This window comes from Pempheris klunzingeri, chromosome 13, assembly GCF_042242105.1.
Source record: "Pempheris klunzingeri isolate RE-2024b chromosome 13, fPemKlu1.hap1, whole genome shotgun sequence".
Lineage (NCBI taxonomy): Eukaryota > Metazoa > Chordata > Actinopteri > Acropomatiformes > Pempheridae > Pempheris > Pempheris klunzingeri.
In genome coordinates, this window is record NC_092024.1 from 10,668,519 (window position 1) to 10,694,103 (window position 25,585).

General features: G+C 43.2%; 1 protein-coding gene across 1 annotated transcript in view; it reads right to left on the minus strand.

Annotated features, from left to right (window-relative positions):
- The window catches only part of LOC139211510 (latent-transforming growth factor beta-binding protein 2-like), an 80,782-nt gene that overhangs the window by 47,269 nt on the left and 7,928 nt on the right, over positions 1-25,585 (minus strand). Inside the window, exons 3-5 of the mRNA XM_070841708.1 lie at positions 19,459-19,729; positions 2,562-2,827; positions 1,391-1,576 (exon numbers count right to left, since the gene is read on the minus strand). Of these exons, the coding sequence (XP_070697809.1) occupies positions 1,391-1,576; positions 2,562-2,827; positions 19,459-19,729 (723 nt within the window). The remainder of the gene's footprint in view (positions 1-1,390; positions 1,577-2,561; positions 2,828-19,458; positions 19,730-25,585) is intronic.

Here is a 25,585-nt window from a genome sequence, read left to right on the forward strand (position 1 = left end):
ACACACACACACACACACACACTTCTCACTCAATAAACAGACTGCTCCTACCCGATCTAATATCAGGCTTTAAAGTAAGTGTTGTACACAGGGTGCGTATCAAGGGAGCCTGTTGTAATTATCCAGCCAGATTTTATTGCACTGTGTAGGGAACATAACAACAGCATGAGATAACTGTTTGCTGTCCACTTGACATTCCTTGACGAACACGCACACCCAGGCAATAACAGGATGCAAGCCTAAATGGAGGGCAATCTCTTTTTAACACACTATTTAACACTTGTTTTTACATAATGGAGAGAGATTTCTAGAGAATAAAAATGGGGCACAAAAACAAACCGCCGCTCAGGAAGAAGTGGAGGTGCCAGGAATGTAATCTTGTGGAGGGCTTCTGCCAGGACGCTGAAGTGTTTGGAATATCTACACCATGTTCCAAAGCCCCATTAATGGGCACATAAATCTGCAACATCAATCTGTTTATATATTCATAAGTCAGCTACGTCCTCCCCAAAGAGCTTAGTGCACTTAGGTGAAAGTAGGTTGCATGTTTGTGTACCTGTTTGACTTTTCATCTATGTGAGTTATGGCTGGGGTAGACATGTATGTGTGTGGTATGTGCACGTTCTAATCCACACGTAGTAATTAGTCTGAGCCTTAGTTGGACCCTTAAAACTGATGAGAAACTAAGAAACATGCGGGGGTACAACCCTACCCTTGGCATTGACCGCCCCCCCCCTTCCCATGGACACTCCTGTGTGAATTTGGAGCAAAGCCCCCCGGATAAATGGAAGGTTTAATGTAATCCCTATAAAATCCTGTTCATGCTGCTACTCTTTCTCTCTTTCTGCCCCTCTCTCTCCTCTTTCATTCGTTCTTGCTCTCCCAGGGAGCACGTTAAATGGTTAACGGTGGGGCCAACCACGAGGTGTAAACCGCAAAGAGATGGGGCTAAGTGTTGGGAGCGTGGGACCACCAGCTCCACGTGTGTGTGTGTGAGGGGAGATTAGTCCTCTTTTACAGAGCCCACTTTTAATCTGGTCTAACCCCGTCTCTCCCGCTTTCCCTGTCTCTCTTTCTCTTTGACAGTGAGAGTTTTTAGCGTCGCTCTCAGCTTTAATCTCGACCACTCTGCCTCCTCTCTGAGCTTGGTATTCAGAACAGACAGCATGCCACTGGGAACCCATTTTGTCAAGCTCACCCCATAAAAAAGGAATGAGAAAGTAGGATGGAGACACGGGGGAAGTGTGTGAGAATCGGGGCGTAAGCAAGAAAGGCAGTAGGAGAGAGGAAAAGATATGTGAAAAGACAAGAAGAAGCATACAGGATGACAAGCAGACTAGAAAAGATGATAGGTTTAATGATGATCAGAGGGCCCAGAGTCGACACTCACAGAGTCGGAAGCCCTGGTTCTTTGGCTGCTGCTGCTGCTGCTGCTGCTGCGAGGTCTCGCTGTAGACTGTAGTGATGTCTCCCTTCTCACAGCTGTTGTAGCAGTGCGCGCCGCTGCACACCCTGCGGCACAGCATGGGAGTGAAGACGATCTTGATGCGGTCCAGGTTGGAGGTGAGGTTGGCCCCTGGAAAACACACACACACCTGTGTGAGAAGGAGCAGCGGCAGGGACTGGCTGGAGACGAGCTGCATCCTTCCTCCTTCAGCCTCGCTGTGACACACTCCCCGTCTGGGCAAAGGGAGGTTTATAAGTGTGCGAGGGTGTGTGCTGACGGCTGGCCAGTGGCACGCTGCAGCTGAATGAGCAATGTGCCACAGGCCAGCAAATCGAGGAGAGAATACTATTAGGTATTGGGCAGGTCTCCAAGCCCTTTATCTTTGGGAAAAGGTGTTTTGGAAGTGTGTATGTGTGAAAGAGACAAAGAGAGCGTGCGTGTAAGTGAACATTGTGTAATGGTGGGAAGCTGTTCAAAAGCCGTTGCTGTGGTACAGGGCTCAAAAACAAGGGAAGTTTGAAGTCCAGCTGTGTATGCTGGATAGTGGATCAGAGGAGGATGAAGCAGTGAGGAGAGAGTAAAAATTAGAAAAGGAAAGATCACATTTCTTTTTGTTGTGGGTAGAGGCGCCAAGCTTCAGTGCCTGTCATGTCAGATAGGTGACAGTGCAGATTCCCAAACACATCAAAGCATGTAACTGTGCAAACACACAAGAACACACACACACTGCTCGTGTTCCTCTCCAGCAGATTGTGGACCAGCAAGCACACACACACACATGCTCACACGCTGTATGCAGATATCACTGATATCAAACGTCTGTCCGTCTGGTGAGATGCAGACCACAGAGGGAGTCGGGAGGGTGGACGGTGGGAGAAGGGAAGTGCAGCCTGGGAAGCTGCCAACTTTTTTCCTTGTGGCTAATGTTCCATTTAACGATGACAACACAGGATGTGTATGTGTGTAACATAACATCTGTAAATTGAGCCAGGATGGGTCGTGTTTGTTTTGATGTGGCTAGGGAGAGTGGAAATGTTAAATATGCATCTTAGGTGAGGACAGAAGTTTAATGACACTCAATTGGCAGTAGATATGTTACGTTTTTTGTCCTTACCTGCTGGTGATAATACATTGTTGAACTGTCCGTGTAGCTGGCCGTCGCTGTTAGGCCTGTGAGTGTTAAAGGAGTGCACATTGCCATGCCCGTTTCTGTGTCCATGCCGGTTCCTGTGCTCACTGACATGGCTATTAGTGTAGCCGTTGCCACTGGGTAGAGCGTTGGAGGTTATAGGCCCAGAGGATGACGGATAACGTTTCACAGTGCGGGAGGTCCCAGTCTGCTGAGGGGAGGAGTCAGGGGGTCCCCGTCTCAATTGGGTCCTGTCAATCACATCATCACAAGACCATAAACATATGACCTCAGACAAAAGCTAATGTCTCCACACATATATACACTCAGGACGATACACCCATCAGCAATGTATGTGCATCACCGTGAAATCCATTTAAGCGTAGACAGTGTGTGCAACAGAAAAAAATATTCCTGAGAGACAAACATGCTGTCTTAGGTCATAGTTTTGCTTAATTGATTTTATAGATGAGACACAATGATTTGGAAATAATTTTGTTTTAATTAAATGAATAACACCATATCATTCTTTAAGCACATAGGGTTTCTCAACTAACATCTGCTGTAAGTCAGAAAGCCATGACCCTCACTAATTAATGAAAGATTCTGTTTGACATTAAAGACATTTCACAAGAGAAGATTTTTCATCACTGATTAACAAAAAATAAAGTATCAGGCAGCCAGAGGGAATAAGACTTACAGGTCCCAGTTTATGGGTGTGTGTGTGTGTGGCTGGTCTGGTTGCCTCGGAGAAAATGTGTGCGATTAAACACATTAGATCTTTCCATCAGGACAACAAAACCTTTCCATCACCCATTGTGTCTGCTTGACTAGATTATGAACTCCCTGTTCTGTCTGATTGTGGCCAACCAGAGTGTAACATCCTGAGCGTTGCACTGAGTTGGAGGAAGTATTAAAACTAGGGTCGAAGAACAAAGCTCAACCGGGGCCGCGAGGGGCACGTTTTTTACCGGTGAGCATTTGATTTGGGTCAATTACTGAGCCCGTGTTGCACGACCTGGAAGCTGAGCTCATGTGAGCGACCTGGGGGAGGCGCGTGCCTCTCAGACAGACAGGCAGACGGGCCTACCTTGGCTCTAGGGGTCTGAGAAGTTCGGGGAGTGCTGAGATTCAGCCCTGCAAAAAACATCTGGATCCCACTGATCTGCCCTGACAGACAGTCAGCAGAGCAAGACAAAGATGAACCGTGCCGGGTAGATCAGAAGAACAGTTCTACAAAGCACACCTGTGGCCCTGTAAGATAATTGAGGCTGTAATCAAACCCCAAATGAGGATATAAACCATGCATTAACATTTATTACATGTGGTTTTTAGCCACACACCACGTATTTACACAGTGACTCAGCTCTGTTGACCAACAGACACACAGATAATCGGGCAAATAAACACATGTGTGCATGCTACACAAAAAAGCATATGTGTACAAACACACACACACACTGTGTCCCAGCTGTGCAAGATGTAGCACAAGCCTATGCATGTCTCTTTATTCACAGAGTACAAACCGCATTCCTGCTGCCGAGGGGAACAGGACACTGAATGAGAAGGGGGAAAGGGAGACAAACATTTGATAATGGTCTCTTACGTCATCTTTTTGAGAGACACCAGGCAGCGCCTATAGCTGGCAGGTGCTGACCCAGATCCTGAATCTTCAGGGTGGGTCTCGTGAATAGGATGTGACATAGGGAAACAAGAGGTGCTAGTGTCAAGGTGGTAAGGACTTACAGGAAGTGGCTGACCCAGCTGCACCGTCCACTCCAAATCATGATTGGGTTTTTCCATCACTAACGGTGACACCTGGCCTGCAAGCATCCTGCCTCACTTCCTGGGCTTAGCCAGATGTTACTCTGTCTCTGTCTCTGTCTCTGTCTCCCTCACTTTCAGTGGCAAAGTGACTTCCTCCCAGCATGAGCTCACCGCTGCCTTCTCTGCCTGCAGATCAGGGGGTGGCGAGGGCAAGCACGACTCACTCTGAACGTTTGATGTCATCATTAGGAACTTCAAGGCTCCAGCAAGCCAAGGAGGAACCATTCCTCCGCCTTGTTCTGGGTGACTTGAAAGCAATTTTGAAGACCTCTGCCAAGATTACATGGAACATGGTTTGAACAAACATATGGAGAAAATATTTTGGGTATCACATGATGGCCATGCAGTTTTAATTAAAACACTGATGGTGCTGATAAGAGGTGCTGAATGAGCATATGGTACAAAGAAATGAGGCAAATAAAAATGATTGGAAAAATATATTGAACTTATAAAATTATTTTCCATTACAGTTCTTATTCCTGATGCCGTTCACTGCCAAATGAAAGCTTAGATATTTAAAAGTTCAGTCATCATTGGACTCTACAGTTCCCCTAAGCTCTTAAGACCTTTGTGAGCATCCATCAGTTCATTGTTTTTAGTGTCAACAGCGTAAAACTTTACTGTTTTGGCTCATGTTGGCTTGTCTGTGAAAAAGCTTGGACCAGACAGGACAGTTTTTTTTAATGCTTTAAGTCTATTTTTATGCACAGACAGCTGTTACAATCGCACAAATATCCCGCTTTATCTTTGTTGTCAACTTGTGTCTCCATTGATTGTTCAAGCCTGTCTATGAGTTGTGAGTTGTATGTTACACTAACTTTACAGGCCAGATTCCTCACATTTGCTGGGTGAGTGGGGAATTAAAATCAATGAATCAACAGGCTGCATACAAACACTGCTGATTTTTTCCCCCATAGAGCTCACATGAAAATTGCTTTGATCCAGTAACATTTTGCTGTCAGTCAGCCTGGTGACGGCAGGTTAGCTGGCAGCTGTCAACTCAGATCGCCTGGGGATACTGCTGGATGCAGGATGCTGTTTACGGCAGACAGCGTCACTGCGGAAATCTTGTTTCCTATGTGGATTCCCAGTTATAGTTTACTGTCTTCTTCATTTAATTTGTTGACCTTATACAAATTACTTTCATATTGTGCATACATCAGCAAACATATAAGTGATGACATATAGCTTTTTTCATACATCATTCTCATAGTTTATAGCACCCATGTTTTGTTAACTTCGGTGTGGAGGGTGGTGCTGCTGGTTGTTGTTGGAAGGACATCTTCCCAAGCCTAAGCAAAGTGATGCTGCCCTACACACAGCTGTTAAATACAGGAAGCAGCCAATCAGACTGTTCAAAGTGCCCACCAAATCACGGTAGCTCTAGTTTACAAGTTTTGTTTATTTCTTTAGACGGCATTACTTTGTTGTTGCTTCTGTTTTATTGTTAAGATATGTGGACCGCAGTCCAATTGTCTAGTTTTGTTTCATTAGTACTTACATTGGTAGTGTTTTGTTGTTGTGTTACATCTTTGTGTTCTAAAGTGGTCTGATCAGCCATTACATCTCTTCCCCTTTGTGTCCAGTTCATTAGTCTCTTCAGTTTGATTCAGTTTATGTTGAGTTTGCATAGCCTGAGCTACGATACAGAGACATGGCATTGTTATCAATATTAAGATCTAACTCTATGAACACAAACCACAAGACAATCCCTAACTAAAAACATTAACAATTGGCAAAGAAAAGGCAGTATGGCCAAATCATGTTGTATTATTTAGACTTTGATTACATCTGGGAGAATCCCTTCCATACAATGTGAGGCTTGACATGTATTTGCTCGCTTGTGTATTATTTCATGTTCAGAGCATTTTCTAAATACTTACATTCAAAGAGAAATAATCAATTCTTGCGCACTGATAAATCTCAGTCCAAACACTTGATCAAAGCATCAGTTTATATTTGATGTCAAAGGAGGCCTCCAAATAAGACATAAAGCCATTGGCGCTGTCTTCTTTCACTCATCATTAGAGAAAGCAATTAGAACATTTGAGGAAATTACAAATCACAGTGATGGCCAAGAATCTACGCTGTGCTGTTCCAGTGCGTTGCAAAAGTATTACTTGGCATTGAGCTGCTACGAATCTTTGAACTGCGGTATTACGACATGTGAATACTAGCTGTCATGACGGCTTGACAGGCAGCATGAATGGCAGTTCCAGCCACACCTCTTGACCTAGATGAGTGGGAGAGGAGGCAGTTTTGGAGCACAAACAGCACAAAGTCAAACACTGAAAAACCAAAGCCAGGACCAAGAACTGGAGGAAAGTCAAAAAGCAAGCAAAACGCTAGGTGTACTTTGCAGGGAGTGCATCGAGGGGAGGGTAGGGTTAAGTTGAGAAATTCAGTTAGGTGGATTTGTTTGAGTGCCAGGAAAGCCCCGTAGTGTGGGCTTGGAAAACACCACTTCCCATCATCCTAGCCGTGACTGTGTTGTTTCTGTGAGTTGCCCACTGGGAAACAGGAGCCTCTCAGATAGACCGGGAAATTCTGGATTTATCTGATGATCCCGTCCACCCCAAACATTCACATTCACCCACAAACTCACACACACATACATGCAGTGACCCAGATCCTCAGGAATTGTTTACATCTTAAACCATCTCTGCATGACGAGGCCAGAACTGTGTTTATGTAAAACACTGCACAGTAACGTATGGGCCACAGCTGATTCATTCACTAACAGTTCAGTCTCTGAGGTACCTTCATTATCTTCTCTCTCTATAAATCTTCATATGAAATAAAGTAACAACTTATGTTTTTCACGCAGAGTGAATCTAGTTCTTTGGGCTGAGGATGCCAAGTAGGTTGGAGAGAGTTAAAGGATTGTGATATTAAATGTTTTGTACTGGCCCTCTCAGCACTTGAAGCTCAGCAAAGGTCTACCTTGGCAAAGCTCATTTTTCATTTTGATTTGTTTGAGAATACCATAGTCCGAACCCACATCTAATGGCTTGGATTGTTGGCTTATGGCAGCTAATGCTGAAAATAGACTGATATGAAGAGCTCGTCTGGTAGTTGGATAGAGCCATTTGGCTTTGAACAGACTGTCTAAACAAGACAGTCTGACAGCAGGCAGAGGTGTCTGGCATGAGCGTCCCAGTCTGGGTCACACCGCACAACCCGATAGCTCCCAGCCATGCCACTTTGTCTCGTCACAATTTTTTTTTTTCTGAGTTGGACTGCACATGACCTCCTGAGTGACGAGTGGCAAACCTCTGGAACCATCAGGAGGTTTACAACCAATCAACACAAGACTAGTTGCATCCTGCAGAGAAAAACTGAGTCATTACTCTTTTTATTTAAACAAAATGTTTAATGGTTCCATTTGCCTCTTTCCAACGTGAAGCGTCAGCCAAAAACCCTTATTACATAAGAACTGCACATAATTAGGGCAATTTGAAGGCTACTTGGTAAATGGGAAAGTAAATGATGGTCATCAAAGACCAAATGTAAATTAAAGTTTACACGCATTCATCTCATTCAGAGAAAGTGTTAAACACTATTGTTCATTTCAAAGCTTACGCTGGGATGTGCAGATCATCAGTCTAACTGGAGGGAACAGCAGAAATCTAAAAAATTGTGCAAACAGCAGCTGAAACAATGAAAACGTTGTACTGCTCAACCACTGCAAAGACCAATGGCAACAAAGGAAGAGAAGATTTATGAGTGCATTTGGGACATGCACTTTTGCAGTCAAAGTGTGGGGCTGTGAACTATACAGAGCACTGTGTAAGGGGCACAAACAGTTTTTGGTTGCCACAAAGTATACTGGCTTTATTCCAAAGCTTGCAAGCGTTCCCTACCAAGTGACAAAGCAACACTTTAGAGACATAGTTTGCAGCCATGTAGCATTATGATTTTCCATAAACAGCATATTTTTCAGTGGAGGCACTATTAACCTGAGAAACACCTTGAAATTGACAGAGATAATGTATCTTTCTGCTCTTGGTATAGAATCTGAGGATGTCGAGAGAGATGTTTTAACAAAAAGCTCAACAACAGATGGTGTTCCACATTTCACAGGCTAAAGCTTGCAGACAAGGAAGGCGAGTGCAGACTGTTGAAACTAGTCCCAGGAGGCGTTATTTGAGAACATTAGCAAAGACATACACACTTGACTCTTGTTCATGTTTTGCTATTCAAAGCCCAACAGTGTTATGAATCTCTGTGACATCCAAGACATTAACTACGATGTGGCTATGAAAAGGGAAAACATTCCAGATGACCAGTAAAGATACTATCATAGGTTGACTCCAAGTATGACTTGTTTGCTTCGGAGTTTGATAAAGCAAAAAGTCAGCTTTTATATCTGATATTTGATAAGAAACTAATCACCAATTGGATATTTTAAGTCTATGTTTTTGCTGTGAAAGAATGGGGACGTTTTCCCATGTTTGATGTAGCACTCATGGCCCACAAGAACAGGAGGGAAAAGTTTTAATTCAGAGTTTGGTCCGTCTTAACAGCCTTGGTGTATTTTAGGAGGTGAAAGAAGTCTCTGCGGGCAGAGAGAAAGAATTAATCCTTTCTTAGCCACCCAGTCAGTGCAGCAAAACATCTGTACCACCACTAGTGGTCAAACCCCACTTTGGTCACACATCCCATTCCTCGGGCTTTATGCAAAACGCCCTCATTCATTCATCCTTCACCACTGAGGTCCCTGTGTGTTTCTTTCCATTAAATCCTGAGGTTTGAACCTTAGCATGCACCAATAAATATAATATCCAACCCCAAGGGCATTTTCATTATACTGTTGTTGTGTGTTCCTCGTAGCAACAAGGTCATGCAAGGGCATGTGGGTGAAGTTTGTATTCATTGAAAATTCAAAAATAACTTATGTACTAGCCTCTGTCATATTAAAGTCTTACCCTCAATTATAGCTTTTTGTGAATGTTTAATCTCTGGCAGTAAATGTTTTAACCTTCACTGAGGCTTGCATGTCAATTTCACATTTCCTCATTAAAACTCACTCAACAAGTCTTGATGTTGGTTTACAGGAACAGTTTCACATTTCAGGAAATACAACAAAATAATACAACAAATACTCATATCATGTCAAGAGTTAGAGAAAAAGATAAAGCTGCAGAGAGCAGACTGGCTCTTCTCATCTACCTCTAGATAAGAAAGAAATTAAACATATTTCCTAAAATGTTGAAATATTCCTGAACCAAACTTGCGGTATGTATATTTGTCCCCTGCCACTGATTAGACAAAAGTGTGCCTTATAGTAGGGTTGGGCAATGAAACAATCTCAAAATAGGACTGTAAAATATGTCTGTTATGATGACAGAATTTGCACACTGTTTACTCGATATGGATAAACATAGCCTATCACACAGAGGACATAAACGCTGCAACAGAAAGCCAGTGCCCTGTTTTTGGCTTGCACGTAAAAGTGCACGCTCTTTTCCTACTGCAAAGCATAGTTTGAACAACCACTGAATAAAGTGGACATGAAAGTGGATGTCCTCTGGGAAAGAAGGAAAAAAATAAGTGGAACAGAGGAGTACAAAGCAATACTGAAAGTGAATACGTGTTTTCCTGACAAAAAGGGTAACACAAAAACATGAACTCTCTGGTTTCTTCAGGGTTCAGTCATTATCAGGATATTGTTCAAATTGGCAGCATTATCAAATCATCATGATAAATATTGATATTGATCAATATGGAGAAAATTATTGTGATCATCACCAATCCTAAGCTTATAGTAGTATATTTACTGGGACACATAAATGTGCTCAAAGCAAACTATACATCAGAGAGGTGACAATATGTGAAAAAAAGAAGTTACTGGCTACAGATCAGAACCACAAAAGCAGCACTGAAAGTATGAAATCAAAAAAATATGTCTGGGCAAACAGACAAAAAAAACAGATTTTGTTTTTGAATACATGAATATTGAATGAATAATATCATCTCCTAGTGCTCAGCGAAGAGTCAGAATACAAAATGATGACATTTTGACGGAACGTTCCATGAAAATGCAACTTAACATTGCCAGTAGTCCAATGTGTTCCATACTATAAACTGGAACCAACACCTAGTCACAGAAACATGTGCGGTGCTTTAACGATAAGCTGCTTTCCCCTGAAACAAGGGCAAGTTCTTCTCATATACGTGGCTGCATAAGACCAAACATCAGTGAGCAATTAGGGTCCAGTCTCTCTTTGATAACATCTCTAGTCATTATGACTTGGATAATTGTGGGTCCTGGCAGAATATTTCCCTTTGTGAAAACCTGGGTGTGTCTGAGGGCTTATCGCACCAGTCACAGAGGCTGGATTAAATCATGTTCTCTCTGTCTGGACGACCTTCCAGGAATCCCGCTGGTAGCAGCCAGAGCCTGGGCGAAATGAATTACAGTGGAGTTGGATCGATTCAGAAAGCTTTTTTTCCTCACCCCGGGGGACGAGGCTTATATTAGAGCAAGGACTGGGCCTAGTGCAGAATTGAAAGGAGCACGTGTACTTGAGAAATTCGTTTAGCAAAGACTATTATTTGGATGAGCCAAAGTGCTACGCGGACAAACGAAGAGATGAGGTTCTTCTTGATTTTATGAGGACGAGTGCAGTGTACGTTCAAAATGAGCCCGTCTGAAACAGCCTGGCTGCTTGGCCTCCAGTATTGCTGCCTGCAGTTTCTCGAGAATCACTCGCCCAAACAACTTCACAATGGACACACGCTTCCTTGGATCCTAAGCAATACATCAGTCACGCCATAGTTGCATGCAAGAGTGTATTGTATGGCTTCAGTGAGGTCAAAGCCCCCTTCAGTGTGTATGGATAAGCCCCAGAATTATATATGCCTCAATAGTGTGACTTTAGGTGGTTCTGTTACTCCAAATAAGCAGACACACTACATTAGGAAAATGTGGAGCATCACCTAGTCGTTGCTAATAGCTGTTTATTTGGGATCCAGGAACAAAAGCTGTCATTCCAATTCCAATGTTACATTTCTGATGCCTGGGATGAGTTTTCTACAATGTAACATTTCTTGTCCCACCAATCTCTCTTTTGTTATCTGTTCTTGAATGTGCTGTGGCAAACGACAGAGAGATAGAGAGCTGTACCCAGCATGCAGTGTAATAGTTCACAGGAGTCCCCTCCCAATACACTACACGGTGTGTACTTCTGGCAGTAGCAACAACTACTAACAAATATATCCCGTAGATCTCGAGAGCTTATGGTGGACACCACACTTCCTTGGGTTCTCAGCAATACACCCGCCAAATGTGAAGCCGATCGGACAGTTTGTCAAGAAAATCAAAGGACAAACATACATACAGACAGGCAGACAGAGACTCCTTCCATTTTGGTTAGATAACTTCCCCCAACGTCTGCATGAAAATAGATTTTCTGTAAATTTGTCCTCGTTGAGGTTTTCAGACACATGATCAAAACATATGACTACTGCCGTCCAATCAATCACAGGGCCAAAGCTGTGAAATAAACAGTTCCCTTTTTATCTCCAGGGGGTCAGTAGCAGTGCCAATCTGTCTGTTTTCACCTCAGCATTCATAAATGGGGGTTTCAAGCTCTAAGAAATCCAGAAAGGCCTGATGCTGGATGTAAGCAAAGCAGTGTGGTTGCTGTGGTTTGGGGGCCGGAATCAAAATGCCTGGAGACATGGTGAGCTGAGAGGCTATTCAATACTCTCCAGTTTATTGTAGTTGCTCTGATCATTCACTTAGTAAATGCCACAAGAGCCAGCAGGAAGAGCCATTACAAAGTGCTGACTGAGGCTATGCCTACGCTGGTCAGTGTCATATGTCAGACTGCTCTGACAATAAGCCAAAGAAGGTTTCCAATAAGAGAGGTGATTGAGGGAATTTTTGAACAGTCCTGTAACATTGGTTTAAAAAGCAATAAAAACTTTACCAGAGGTCCTCAGAGACACGGGGGTGTGGGTGTGTGTGGGGGGGTGAGTGGATGCAGACATGAAGAAGGCCAACAAAAAGTTGAGTTTTGACGTCTGGATATAAAAGAAGAAATTCATGTGTGTGGGACTTGAGCATGTGGATGTGTACGTTTGGAGGTCTTCTCCACCGTTCAGGCCCCAAAGGAAGTCGACATCCTGGATTAAGTGCTTCCATGCGCAGCCATACTGCTAATTCATTCTTTCAACACCATGGCCCATATCTGGGAGATGAGCCTGATTGATGCTGTCTCCATCTGCCTCAGCTCCGGAGCTGGAGGCTGGAGTGCATTCTGGGATAGGCACCCCTCTTTCTATAACTGCCGTACAGTATTTGTCCCTCCGACAGCTGCATCTGCACAGGCCTGCCTGATGAGAAGGATTTGGCTACAGACGCAGAGCCCGCTGGCACTGCGGCTCAGAGAGCGTGTTTCTGATGGGGCTTTGGAGAGTTGGGATGGAGAGAGAGAAAGACATATCTGTCCCACGCTGAGTTCTGAGTTCTGAGTTCTCTATGGTCCTTTGTTCCCCCTGGCCCAGCAGGAAGCCAAACACTCATGGGACTTGTTTGGCTCTGTGTTTCTAGAAAGAAACACATCAGCTCTTCCTGGCCTGGCTCAGTCAATATCATTGTGTGTTGAGCTTCCTTGCCATTTAAAGTTTACAGTCCATTTAGACACACGTATTATGCTGAATTAATATTGGATCATTCTCAACCATCATATGTTATTCAAAATATAATATTTTGTTGCCTCTTTTAACATGTAAAGAGTTCATCTGAGGACAAAGTGGCCTCCACATCTGAGTCTGCACTTTGCTGATGTTAAACCCACAGTAGCAGAGGTACACAATGTCCACCCTCCATCCCGACAACCCCCTCAACAGTACAAAACCATGGCAGAGGATGTCCAGCCGTGCTCCGGAAAGCCCTATCCCAGTCATATCACTGGCGAAAAATGCTCACCAGGGACCAGAGTCAGGGCAAAGATAAAGACAAAGACAAACACGCCTGCAATGCACAAGCAGACAGTTAACCTGACCCCGTTCAGGTTCATTCCGTACCTACCCACTCAGGGATACAAATCACAGCTCTAGACGCACTGTCTTATGCTTGGTTTACAAGGAGATAGAGCCCTATTCAGTATACAACCTGTGGGAATTACCCTGCACTTTACCCCTCTACTTCAGTCTGCATGCCTCCGCTGTTTTGGCAGCGGCCGAAACGGGAGACAAGACGATGATTCTGGACACGATCTCTTTGAGTAGTGAAGCAGACTGCCAGGTGGTACAGTAGGAAAGCTTTCCCAGGCTGAATGTTTGGATATATACTTTAGTCTTAAGAACACATATATCTGATCAAAGTCGAGGGCATCAAGAGTATTATGAGATGGAAAGCTACTATGGGATTTCGGCTACTCTTTTAATTTATTATCCTCTCAGCTGAGTAATGAGAAACTTGTTGAGCGAATTTCCACTCCTGCCTTTCAACATTCATGATCATATTTTATTCAAGCTATGCATTTCTGTTACAAAGTAATACCTCAGATTTTTCTGTGATCATTACTACCAAGAACATTGGTGATGGTAGTAAAGTAATATTTCTATACAGGTGCTGAGGTCACCTAGAGGATTTTGACAGCGGCTCCCATCAGCGCTGGTGGTGTGGTTTGTCTGGAGCAGGAGTGAAAGCGACCAGTGATCCATGATTAACATGGACAACTCCCACTATAACCACAGTTTCCTCTGAGAAACGGCTGTGTGGCTATGTGCAAAGCCTTGAGTCAACAAGCCACATAACCGCCAGCCCTATTAGTCACCAGGCAAACAGTGGGGCTGATACAAGCATAACAGTTAATGCAGAGAAAGCAATATGCATCACCCTCTTATGGGTAGTTTTGCTCCATGTTACTGTGTGTTTTTGTTTTTCTTCAACATCTTTATGTGTTACTGGGTGTGACCAAATTTGCAATCATCCCTGAAGCAAAATGCACTTAGCAAAATTTTACAGAGCAATAACTTTAAGTAATGCACTGAGACATTGATGCATTGAAATTGAACTGGAAACATTTCAAATAAAGAACCAGTGGTGACAGATTGGGATAAACCCATCCAACGTTCTCTCTTCCAATTCAAAACCTCAGCTGTGGTATCTGCTGATATCGGCCTATCTCTATCTCAGATCAGTTTCCCCAAATTTAAATTCAGTATGTGTGGAACTCATTGGAATAATTTTTGAGGCGACACTGGTTTATTCACAGTCATTCGGTTCAAGAGCTCCAGAGCAACCTCTAATGAAACAGGCAGTTTGGGTTCGTCGACATGATTCCACCACACTGTCGTATCGTTGCTCCTTCCTGATGCTTAGTTACCGGCCATTCAATCCCAAAACAACACTGCTATAAAAAAAAAAAAAAACACAGGACCTATGTTGGTGGGGTTGTTGTTTCAAGTACCTAAGATGATAACAAATAGTTCAGGAAGGCCAATTTCAGCGATAGATCAATCAGTTTGAGGGTCTATCAGAGGTCAAAATGGTATGGTAAGAATGGTATGAGATTGGATTTTACGATTCTGGAAAGTTATCACAGTGGATTCTCTGTCTAGATGATCACCAAATAAACTGTCGAAATACATCTTTCCTGTTGCATCAGAATTGTTTTGCAGCAAAGGTTGAATCAGGCTCAACTTTTTTTTGCTTGTTTTGGTTAGAAACGTCCAATTTTGCACCCCTGCTCTGGCAACACAGTAGCCTCATTGAAATGAATAAGGCTGTGTTTTTCGGGATTCAGCGCTGTTGTTGAAAAGAGGTGCAACAGGTAGTTGTTAGGGAAGGCGGATACTGAATATCATTACCATTTCCAGCTGTAACATCACACTGAGGGGCAGTTAAAAAAAGCTTGTGTGAAGCTTGGTGAAGCGATGAGGAATGCCACCTTTGTGCTTTAACAGAACATTAATGGACTAGACAATTCCTTATCTCCAATTTACACCATCTTCAATGTTTCATCGTCAGGGTTCTCTTGAAAAATTCAGTGTATTTCAGGGTCTAGTTATCAGTTTTGTATTCTAGTGTAAGAACCGTGACGACTTCAACCGTATGCAGTATCACCGTACAGCTCTGTTATCCAGGTAGCTGCTGCCAGCTGTCCTAAGTCTGATTATGTAACAGAGACCAGAGAGAGATGACCTTTGGAGGGATGACCGGCATACAGCACACACATCCTGCTCTGCCCAGCTCTGTTTCCTGCAGAGGACTTATGTCAGAGAACTGTGGGGGTATGGAGTTGATATGAAGGACTCATAGGAGGTGCTGAATACGTCCTCTGTTTGTTATCGCAGTTCCAACTCAGCCAGGATTGTTCGCCACTGGCCCTGACCTTCATACTGGGAGCTGACAGACTAGCTGTGATCTACAGGATCTCGTGCTGACAGGGACAAACCTTTCACTACTGCTGAGCACGGTGCTCACAGGAAATGCTGGGTTACAGTGAAACGCATTTACTTCACGGCAAAAGACAGTGCAGGTCAGAGGAGGAAGCAGTTATTTGTTAGCCAGCTGCATATAGGATGCAACTATTTTAAATTTTACTGTTGTAATCCTGCAGAACAGGCAGCTGGGACTTTTGGGACACAGGTGAAATGGTCAGAGGAGAGCTGGAAGACTGAAGACAGGAATAAAAGAAGAGGGAGTATGGAGTTGTTTTCCCGTGCCCCAGAGTCCCACAAAAAAGTCTTGTCATATGTTTTGTCCATCCCAACAAGACCTTTATTTTATTAATGCGATGGATTCATTCAGAAGAAGAAGTCATGAAACAGTTTATTCTCTAAAATAACATCTCAAAAGGTAGCGTTGGAGAGATTTGTCCCCATGAATGCGGCCTGTACAGATAGAAAAATCACTCTAAGACTTCTCTATTGGGTTGACTGCCAAGAAATGGCTACTACAAGACCAGCGGAGTCTATAATGATATGATGCGCGCAAATGTTGCTCCACTCAATACTTTCTCTGATGGCACGTGTTTAAAAACACCTTCTGACAGAGTCATGCAAAAGAGAAGAGAGCTACTTAAATCGAACATTAACAGTTATTTCACCAACCACGAAGACAGGAGGAAAATGTTGAAATCCTCCTTATTTGTTATTCAGTGAATAGTTTAGTAGAAACACTTACCCTCCGACACAGTAACCGGGCCACCTCTGGTTGATCAATACCAAAAACAGTGTCTGCCTACAAAAGTTTGTGGTGCTGACCCCTCTGAAAATTGAGTTAAGCGTCATCTGCACAAGATGTTGACAAACCTCTTGAAATCAACCACAGACACTACACTTTCCCTGGCTGCCGGGTGCTGCTGACATGAGCACCGTGGAGTTTCATAGCTGTGAAAAGGGAGCTGACTGGACAGTGAGAAGTAAGGCCAGGCAGCAGGCCTGGAAAGCAGAAATTCGATTGATTTTAGACCATATCCTGTCATCTTGCCTTGTCCAGCTGAACAGATTACTTTGTCTCTCTCTCTCTAACTAATGTTTTCTCTTCTTATCATTCTTTTTGTTCTCTCCCTCCGTGTCTCATTCCTTCTCTACACTATTTCTTGTTCTTGGCGCCAGTTGACAGGCTGGGTCAGTAACAGGGTGCTGCTGACATAACAAGCCAAGTCCAAGAAAGACATATATAGTACCTCACACCTTCTCCAGTAGGGAATAATGAACGGGGACTGGCTGGTTGCTGCATGTATGGCGTGGCCTTTTCTCCCTCAGCATGCACGTGGGGGCAAGAACGACATGATCTATCTGAGCTGGAGCGTCCGTCCTCCCCGCTCCTCTTATTACTCCTTAATTGAGCCTTGGCACTGGTGTTGTCTCTCTATCTGACTCTCACTCTCTGTGACCTCACATTGCTCGTGCTTTCCCGGCTTTGGAAACAGTGGAACCTCAGCCTGATATATGAAACCAATACTTGCATCCACCACTTCTCCAGAGGGAACACTGTTCCACCCCTAAAAGATCACTCTGGGCGGAGAGAATGCAGAACATTTGCAGCAGTTCATGAGGGCTGAGCTCTCAATGTGTATTACACAAGCACTCAAATTTTTTCCTGTAAGGACCAATGAAAGTGAGTCAATTACTCAAATCATTCTTTGACTGATGTGGGCATTTTCCAATATTGGGAAAAGCTTTTTTTTTTTTCCTTCGTATTTCAGAGAAATCTGTTGCTTACAATAACTAATAATTGGATTAGTCTGAGTTGTATGCTTGGAAACTCCAGCAGAGGGAAATGGCTCATCTTGAACTTAGCAGCACCTCTTAGGAGCGGTTAGTCAGCTTCAGCAGAAACATACACTCATAGTGATGGCATTTGTGACTCAGGAACACTGTCTGCTTCTTGCAGTGTTGAACCTGCTGCTTGGTCTCTTTCTATTTGTCCCAGAACTGTGACTCAGGGCGCAAAAATGCCCTGTGAGTCAAGAACAAAGAAAACATATGCATAGCAACTGTGCAGTCTTCAGAGGCCTTGGATTGATTAGAAGATTTACTATGACTCCAAGATAATTGTTTTGGGAAGGAGGATGTACAAAAACTCTTTTATGAACCATCTGCCAAAACATTTAGTATTATTTCATTGAGCTACCACAAACAGGCAGATGGCTCAGCCAGCTTAATTCCATAACACCAGCAAAAGCACAAAATGACACAAGACCTTCCCAATTAGCCGAGGAGCACCATAAACGTCAGATGTAATTGAGAATGTTTAAGTGGTTTGGTGGAGAGAAATTACCCAGATGACAAACTGGCTAAAAAGTGAACGATGATCTCAGTGCCCAAACAAATTATGGCACTTTAACCGACTGTGAGCGGATTAGAAAAGCACTGGGCCTGAGTCCAAAATGGAGAACAATTTGACAAGATAAGTCTGAACCTGTAAGCAATAGCAATCCATCAAATGATTCCCGGAAACAATTACTCCCTTTCAACATCCTTGATCAAGAATATGGGTCTAGCCATGGTAAAGTGATTAATCAGGCCAAAAAGTTATTTCCAACAAGATTGGAGCTAAAACAGTCAGACATTCAAGCCAAGAAACCATTAGGCCTGTCTGATTAGCAGTCTTTGGAGAATATGCTGAATGCACTGAAAGAGGCCTTCATCCGAGCAATTATTAGCTGGATACATTATAGTCACAGTTATTCCAATAAATCAAAGAACAAACCAAAACAGTTGAAGCCGAAAGAAAATATGATCTTCCTGCTCTATTTTCATAGCAAATAGCATAGGTTAATACTTCTGTCTGGTAAATCATGTTATATTTTCCTACATTTTACAGATTTACTTTAATACTTTTTCAAGCATGGCAGCAAATGGCAGCAAATGCTTACTTGCTTTACTTAGTATTTGTTTTGCTTAGAGTGTATTAAAGATTTAACATATGAACCCAATTCATCTGGTTTGATTTATTGCGACGATAAACACAACCAGCATTGAAGAGGAGTGTAATGAACTACTGTTTGTTGAAGAGCATTTACATAATTTCTTGTTGAGTGGTGTATCAATTAGTTTTCTGTGAGCGTTCCTGCATGACAGGAACGGTGGCTAAAACAAATATCCCTCAGTGAAAAACCACAAAATACTTTATATTAACATGCATTCACCACGTTTTAGATAAGAAGTAGCATCTCACTGGACCATAGGAGGTGACTGTACAAATACTTCTTTTGAATAAACTCGGTGAACTTATTGTCCCATTAGCGACAGAGCTTTTTGCTCATTTTAGAGCTTTTTTACCCGCTTCAGTGTCTTTATTTATTGAAATAATGTATAATCACAATAGTAAATGCCATAATAATAATGCAATAATGAGAAAATAGACAAAAGCTACTGTGGCTGGATTGCTAGTGCGATTAACTCGCCAGCTAGGGTAGTTCCTGTAAAAGTACATGCATCACACCTTTCTGGTCATAATTTAAAGTTGAAATAAAACTAAAAATGTTATTTTTGACAGCACAAATCCTGTCCCTATTTGGCAAAGCTGCAAAAGTCTTTCTGGCTATAATAAGAAGAGGTAGGGAAGCACAGCTGCATCACTTACACAGTGTGGCCAGGTTGTCTGGTGGTCGCAGGTCGTGGGGTCTGGACCTTGGTGGTATCGATGGCCTGCCTTTCCGAGGGCCTTCTCCGTGGTTGGTCTCTCTGGAAAGGGCTGGTCCCGGGTTGAACGCGCCTCAGGGAGCCTCCGTCTCGGATGTACACCTGCTCCGGAGCCACCTCCTCACAGCGGGGCCCCTGGAAGCCTGAGCGACACACACAGGTATGTGGCCGGCTGCAGGAGCCCCGGTTCTGGCAGGGGGGCTGGCAGTCAGCTGAAGGGAGAGCACAGATGGAGATCAAGTTTTCAGCAGGTCATGCTAGAGCATGTGCCCCCCTTGTATGCGGTAGCAGTAGCAGAAATGGCTTTCCCTGATCTCAACACTGGGGCTCACTTTAAATTGATTCAATCAAGGGGCCATTAGTTTCACGTCTCAACCCTTTCTGTCCTTTTCATTCAGCAGAGAGCCTGGAGCGGCTGTCATGTTCAATTTCTCTTGAGTCTTTAACTGCCCTGTTTAGTCTAAATGTATATGATCACTTACATTAAATCCTTATCCAATTTCTCATGGAGGTAAAGCCTATACTCCAGCTTCAGGGTTCAGTTGAGTGCCTGTCTACACAGAGTGATTTCCTAAAAATATCTTTGGTCACTGATCTAGAATCCAGTGTGTGCGATCGCTGTAACACAGGCAGCTTAAAAAGGTAATAAAAGTAAAAGGTCATAAAAAAAATGGGCATATGGGAAAAACTGGTTACTTGAGGCCAAATCCAAATAGCTGACACTTCATCAAAGAAATGGCCTGTAGAACTGTATCTTTTATTTGAAAAACAAATGAATTCTGAGGGGGCTTACTGTACTTACAAGATGAATGTGTGCATAATATTTATCAATACTTTGCAAATACACAGTGCCGGGGTTATTTCATGGTCATGGAAAAATAATCTGTGTCACTCTAGTGGCCCACCCCAGGCTACATGCTCCCGTCACACTCCAGATATTTGAAGTGACCTGTGGCACACAATTTAAAGTAAATAAGCTCTCGATCTTGTGACACAAATGTATGTAGTGGACGGCACTTGAGGATTTATGACATTGTCCTCAAACAGTAAATCAGGCCGCTGGTCTGTGGTGGCTAAAGCAAACAGCGGCGCTCCGTCAACATAACAGGGCTATGGAATGCTATTGACACAGATGCTGTGGACACTGACAGATCGCAGGCAGGAACATTGCCACAGCTTTTGGCAGTGATGAGTGCTGGCAGTGGAAAAGGGCCCCACTGGGTGCGAACAGCGCTCTACCTGCTGCACGTTTTCCTGTTATTGCGATACCGCTCAGACACTGGGGCCACATTAGGTTTCTTTTAGTCTTGAGTGAAAGCACACTGGGCCTTTGAAAATGCTGTTCCCAAAGACATCTGTCACTTCCAAACTGAAGTGACAGAAGGAAACATGACAGCGCTGTGTAACAACTGCATTCCCACAGACATCTGCCCACTAAGAAAGCCAAGTCAAGCTGAAATACTTTAGTTTTCTCAGATCATGATGCATGCTAATTGAAAGACCACTACATTATGCTGTGGTATGATGAGTAAAACTAACAAATTCAGGATTAAATATCAGACAATCACCACTCTCTTCTGCTTTATGGTGAAGCAAATTCTGTGTGGAGCAACTAATTCACTCAAGCAGTTCATTTTAACTACTGCGAGGAAAATGTAGCCCCTATTTTGATGAAGCCTACACATTTACAGAAATGTGGTCGTGGATTTGTATAACTTGGTATGTGATCCGAATTTTCCATCATGGGACAAAATAGGAATTGCCAGAGCTCTGTTTGGCAAGTAGTTAAATACATCATCTAACTAAAGTACGTGCTGGCCAGGTGCCATCGCCTTGTCCGGAGTCTGTTTAACCTCAAACGTGGGGATGAAGCGGTGGATCAAACAGGCCACAGATTCCAGTGACATTATGCTGCAGGGGGAGAATGTGGTAATGTGTGAAACGGCATTCTTCAAATAAACCATTTGAAATTAAATAAGAAACAGAAAAATAACTCAATAAATGGAGATTCAGGAGTGGCTTATGATGGGATATGTGTTCAATCGCGATCCGTGTGACCTGAGGCGGAGCACTGACAGCAGACAAATGTGTCGTCTGTGCTGACAATAGAGTGGACAGGTCAGTGACTCTGGGCCTGACATGTGCCCCACATGAAGCCTGTTGCGTGGCCGCAGCATACACTGTCGCTGCCTGTCTGTGTTGTCTCTGGGCCCTGCCTCTGGGCTGTTGAGCACATTGTCGCAGTAATTGCTGTCATGCAGATTTGTCTTGCACATCATTAAAACTAATTGCCTCACATTCCATCCATTTCACAAATATGCGCAGCAATTACTACTTTGCGAGAGTAATAATAAAATGAGAATCCATCGGAAATAAAAGAGCAGAAATGGCAAACATTCCTGGCATTGCCACTTCAGCCTTAATTATGACTAAAACAGGCTGGCCAAGTTTTGGGAGATTGTGTCCAGATCCAGTCATCTGAAAAGAGGAGACTATTAGACTGTTGTTGGCAGCTTTAAACCCTCCAAATAAACATGCTGATTCAGAGCAAGCAGTAATAAAACACATTATTAATATGGAGGCATTTTCTTTTGGCTTAGCTGAAATATCCTCAACTTTATGTTTAAGTGCAAGTGGTGCGTGTAGCTCTTCTCTTTCCATTCCTGCCAAAATGTAAATGCATAAGGATAGTTTAAGGAGGTCTTTACTGCCTGAGTAGCATGTCTAAAGTAATGCCTGATGGCTATAGTTAATGCAAGTGTCCATCCTTTTACAAATAGTACTCACTTGGGGGTTAAACTATCACATTTCTAATAATATAAAGAGTTATTTCTATTGTCAAAGTTCTCATTTGGATTTGAGGGAATCACACGGTAATTCTGTAAAAAATATTAAAGTCACCCATGGCTCTCCGTCACAGTTACCTGTTATAGGCTTAGGTTTGCATGTGTGAGTATATGTAGGGAAATTGCCCCCCCCCCCTCCACTGGACTCTCATTTCCAACTTAGAGCTCGTTTCCAGTCCATTACAATCCACCAGAGATTCACCTTCCCTTCTCTCTGTCTCAGAGTAACACAAGCCATCAAGTCTTAACAGCCTGTTCATTCAGCAAGGGGCAATGTGAAACCAATATCTGACATTACTTAAACATGGGGAGAAATCTCCTCACTTTACACAGGTCAACTGTGCTACCAAAGGTAACTTGACATCTTTGAAAATAATATTGATAATGAAAGCATAATCGCAATAATCTTGGGAAGGACTCTCTGCAGACTGAGCCCATTAAGCGCCATTATGAGATTTAGAGGCTAGGAGCTGCTCCGGAGATTAGAATTTAGTAGAATATGACAAAAGGCTTGACCAAAGGCCCTGTCAAACCCTGTAACTGAGAAGCAGGAAGTTGGGAAAAAAGAACGGAAAATAAAATGGCATTATGGCTGCAGTAACTTTCCTCTGATTGGCTGTGGCAGCGTGGCCATTTCTGAATCTATTCCAGCAGATATGGTCATAATCATGGTGTTAACAATGTAGATGGAATGTGATATGCATGCATGTGTATGCAATGGTTGTGAAAAGCCCGAAGCCTTAAAATAGGCTCTAGAAATTGTTGCACAAAACTGTACCGACAGCATGGACAAGTTTAAAGCTCTTGTGACTGAATACGTAGTCTGGTAAACGTCCTGTGATGACAGCAGGAGCCTCTCTTTAGGAGTCACCACAGAACATGACCGATCTCATGAAATAGGTCAAGTGTTGTCAAGATTGTGGGAGGCAGCGGAGAGAGACAAGCTTAAAACAAGCTTCACCTCTCATCAGGACTCACTATCCCCTGGAGAAGTAAGAATTGGTCTATTGAGCAGTTAATACAATTGCCTCTCAATGCTAATCATTTCAAGTGAGTGTTAATCTCTTTACAACATGTGATTTTCACATGGTTGCCAGGGCAAGTGCTATCATTTCAGGCTTGCCAAACGCTCACTTTGCTGTCTACAACCAAACTGCTGTTATTGTAGCTGTGAGGTTCAGAATTAAACTTCTCTATTGTTCTAATAAGAACCAGACGGGACGATGCCTGACACTGTTTGACTGATCCTTTATTTTCTCTTTGTGGTAAATCTTACAAGGGTAATATTTCACCAGATTAAGGTGCCTCTGTCATAGATGCACATTTTTCAATCAAAGTGTGGGTTTTTCGCTCCACTTCAGTAGTTGATTCAGAGCGTTGATTCTCCTATCCCACCTCAGCTCTGTGGGGGGATTTTGTTAACCTACAGTTGACCCATGACACTGTGTACATTACTTTTAGCCACGCTATAACGTGCCTCCACCGCACCCCCCTCCCACACTCCCACATTCAGCTTCTAACGAGCCACATGCTGGGGTGCTCTGTGGAGGATATCTGGATCTGGGGGTGTGCGCCCACAGCTTGTAAAGCTGACTCTGGGAGACGTGGTGTTCACCAAAAAGCCACAAACCCCGTCCTCTTGAGGGATCACATCCCAACAACTTCCATATGGTCTTAAAGCAGGAGGGTGCAATGATATATGGTTGGCTATGGGCTGCCCTAACAACACTGTGGCCTCACTGAGCGTGTGTGTGACTTAAGGAGCGGGGCGCTTGTTGTTAATGTTGCTTTGTAAATGTCAATCAAGCCTAGTTTTGCTTTTTAGGCTTTTACTGCAGAGTGATCTGTGAGACCACGTGTTCTTTTTTGCAAGAGTTATTGAAGAATTCTCCCAGGCTTTGCATGGTCAAGTTTGTTCTCCTTTCATTATTACCGTATTATAACAGCTGACGATCACAGACATCCAAATAAACATAAAAGAAATTCTACAGGAAGACGTCTAGGTCCAGACATTGAGTAGTGCCTCATTTTCACCACACTCCCGTCTATGGTAGCAATTAGAAAAACATGTGGCGCAGGAGGCCAAAACAGAACCCAATTGCAACCTACAAACAGACACACCAGCTGGAGCGGAGAAAGCAGCACTCCTGGTTTGAGGAAATGAAATGAGAGTGAGCTGTCCAGCGTCTGTGTTAATGATGGGTTTTGGGACGATGGGGTGTGTATTGATTACAGGATCTGTCTAATGGCCATAACTCTCTACGTGGCTGCCAAGGGAGTATTTTGCCCCCGAACTGTGAACTGTGCAGCCCCCGCAAATTCACACACGGAACGCAAAGCTGAGGAAGGCTCTGTGGCGGTCTGTATAGCAATAATTTCAACCCGACTCAATGAGGTCACCAGAAACGCCAGCATTTTAAAAAACCTCCTCCTGTTCTTGTAAAACAGTGGATGCTGCTCAGGAGGCTTGGCTCTCAATGGGAAAATAGCATCTCAAATGAATTATTCGATTACTTTTGCTCATCATGAAATAATTATTCATCGTATAAACTACGAAGTAAAGTTGCAGATGAAACACTGCACACATATTGACCCATCATGTCTACAGTAATGATGCTAAACTGATGAATTTAACAGTGCTATTGATATCCTGGTGACTCAGTGGGTCATTGTGCAAAATGCATCATGTGCTTGACTCTGACTCATGACCTCTAGCTGCGTGTCAAACACTATCCTATTAAATGTACATGCCATAACAGTGCAGTTCAAACATTTGTCATGCACAATAAACCTCTTCTCCACCATTTAAAACACATACATGTGACTGGTGTGGATAAATATCTCAGTGCTACTGATGTGCAAAGGCCTTTGAGCTAACTTGTTGAAGTTTAGCATGAGCATCTTACAGTAAGATCTGGTCCAATATATGTGGAATGGATATTCTGTTGTGTGTCGGGGAGGGTAACAAAAGGCAAGCTAAAACGGCTTGTATCTATTAGGTGAAGGTGGTGAACCTACATTTTTGGGCACTATTTTGGAGGTCAGAAAACGTTCATACGTGTATGTCCTTGATACTTTACCAGCTGCTTCGCACATGTAGCAAAAGAAGATTGGGTTTACATCTAAAGAGCAGTTGTGATAAATGATTCAACAAATAACATGAAATGGATGGATTTCATCCTTGTATTATGGATATACTGTTATTTCATTTATCAATTCACA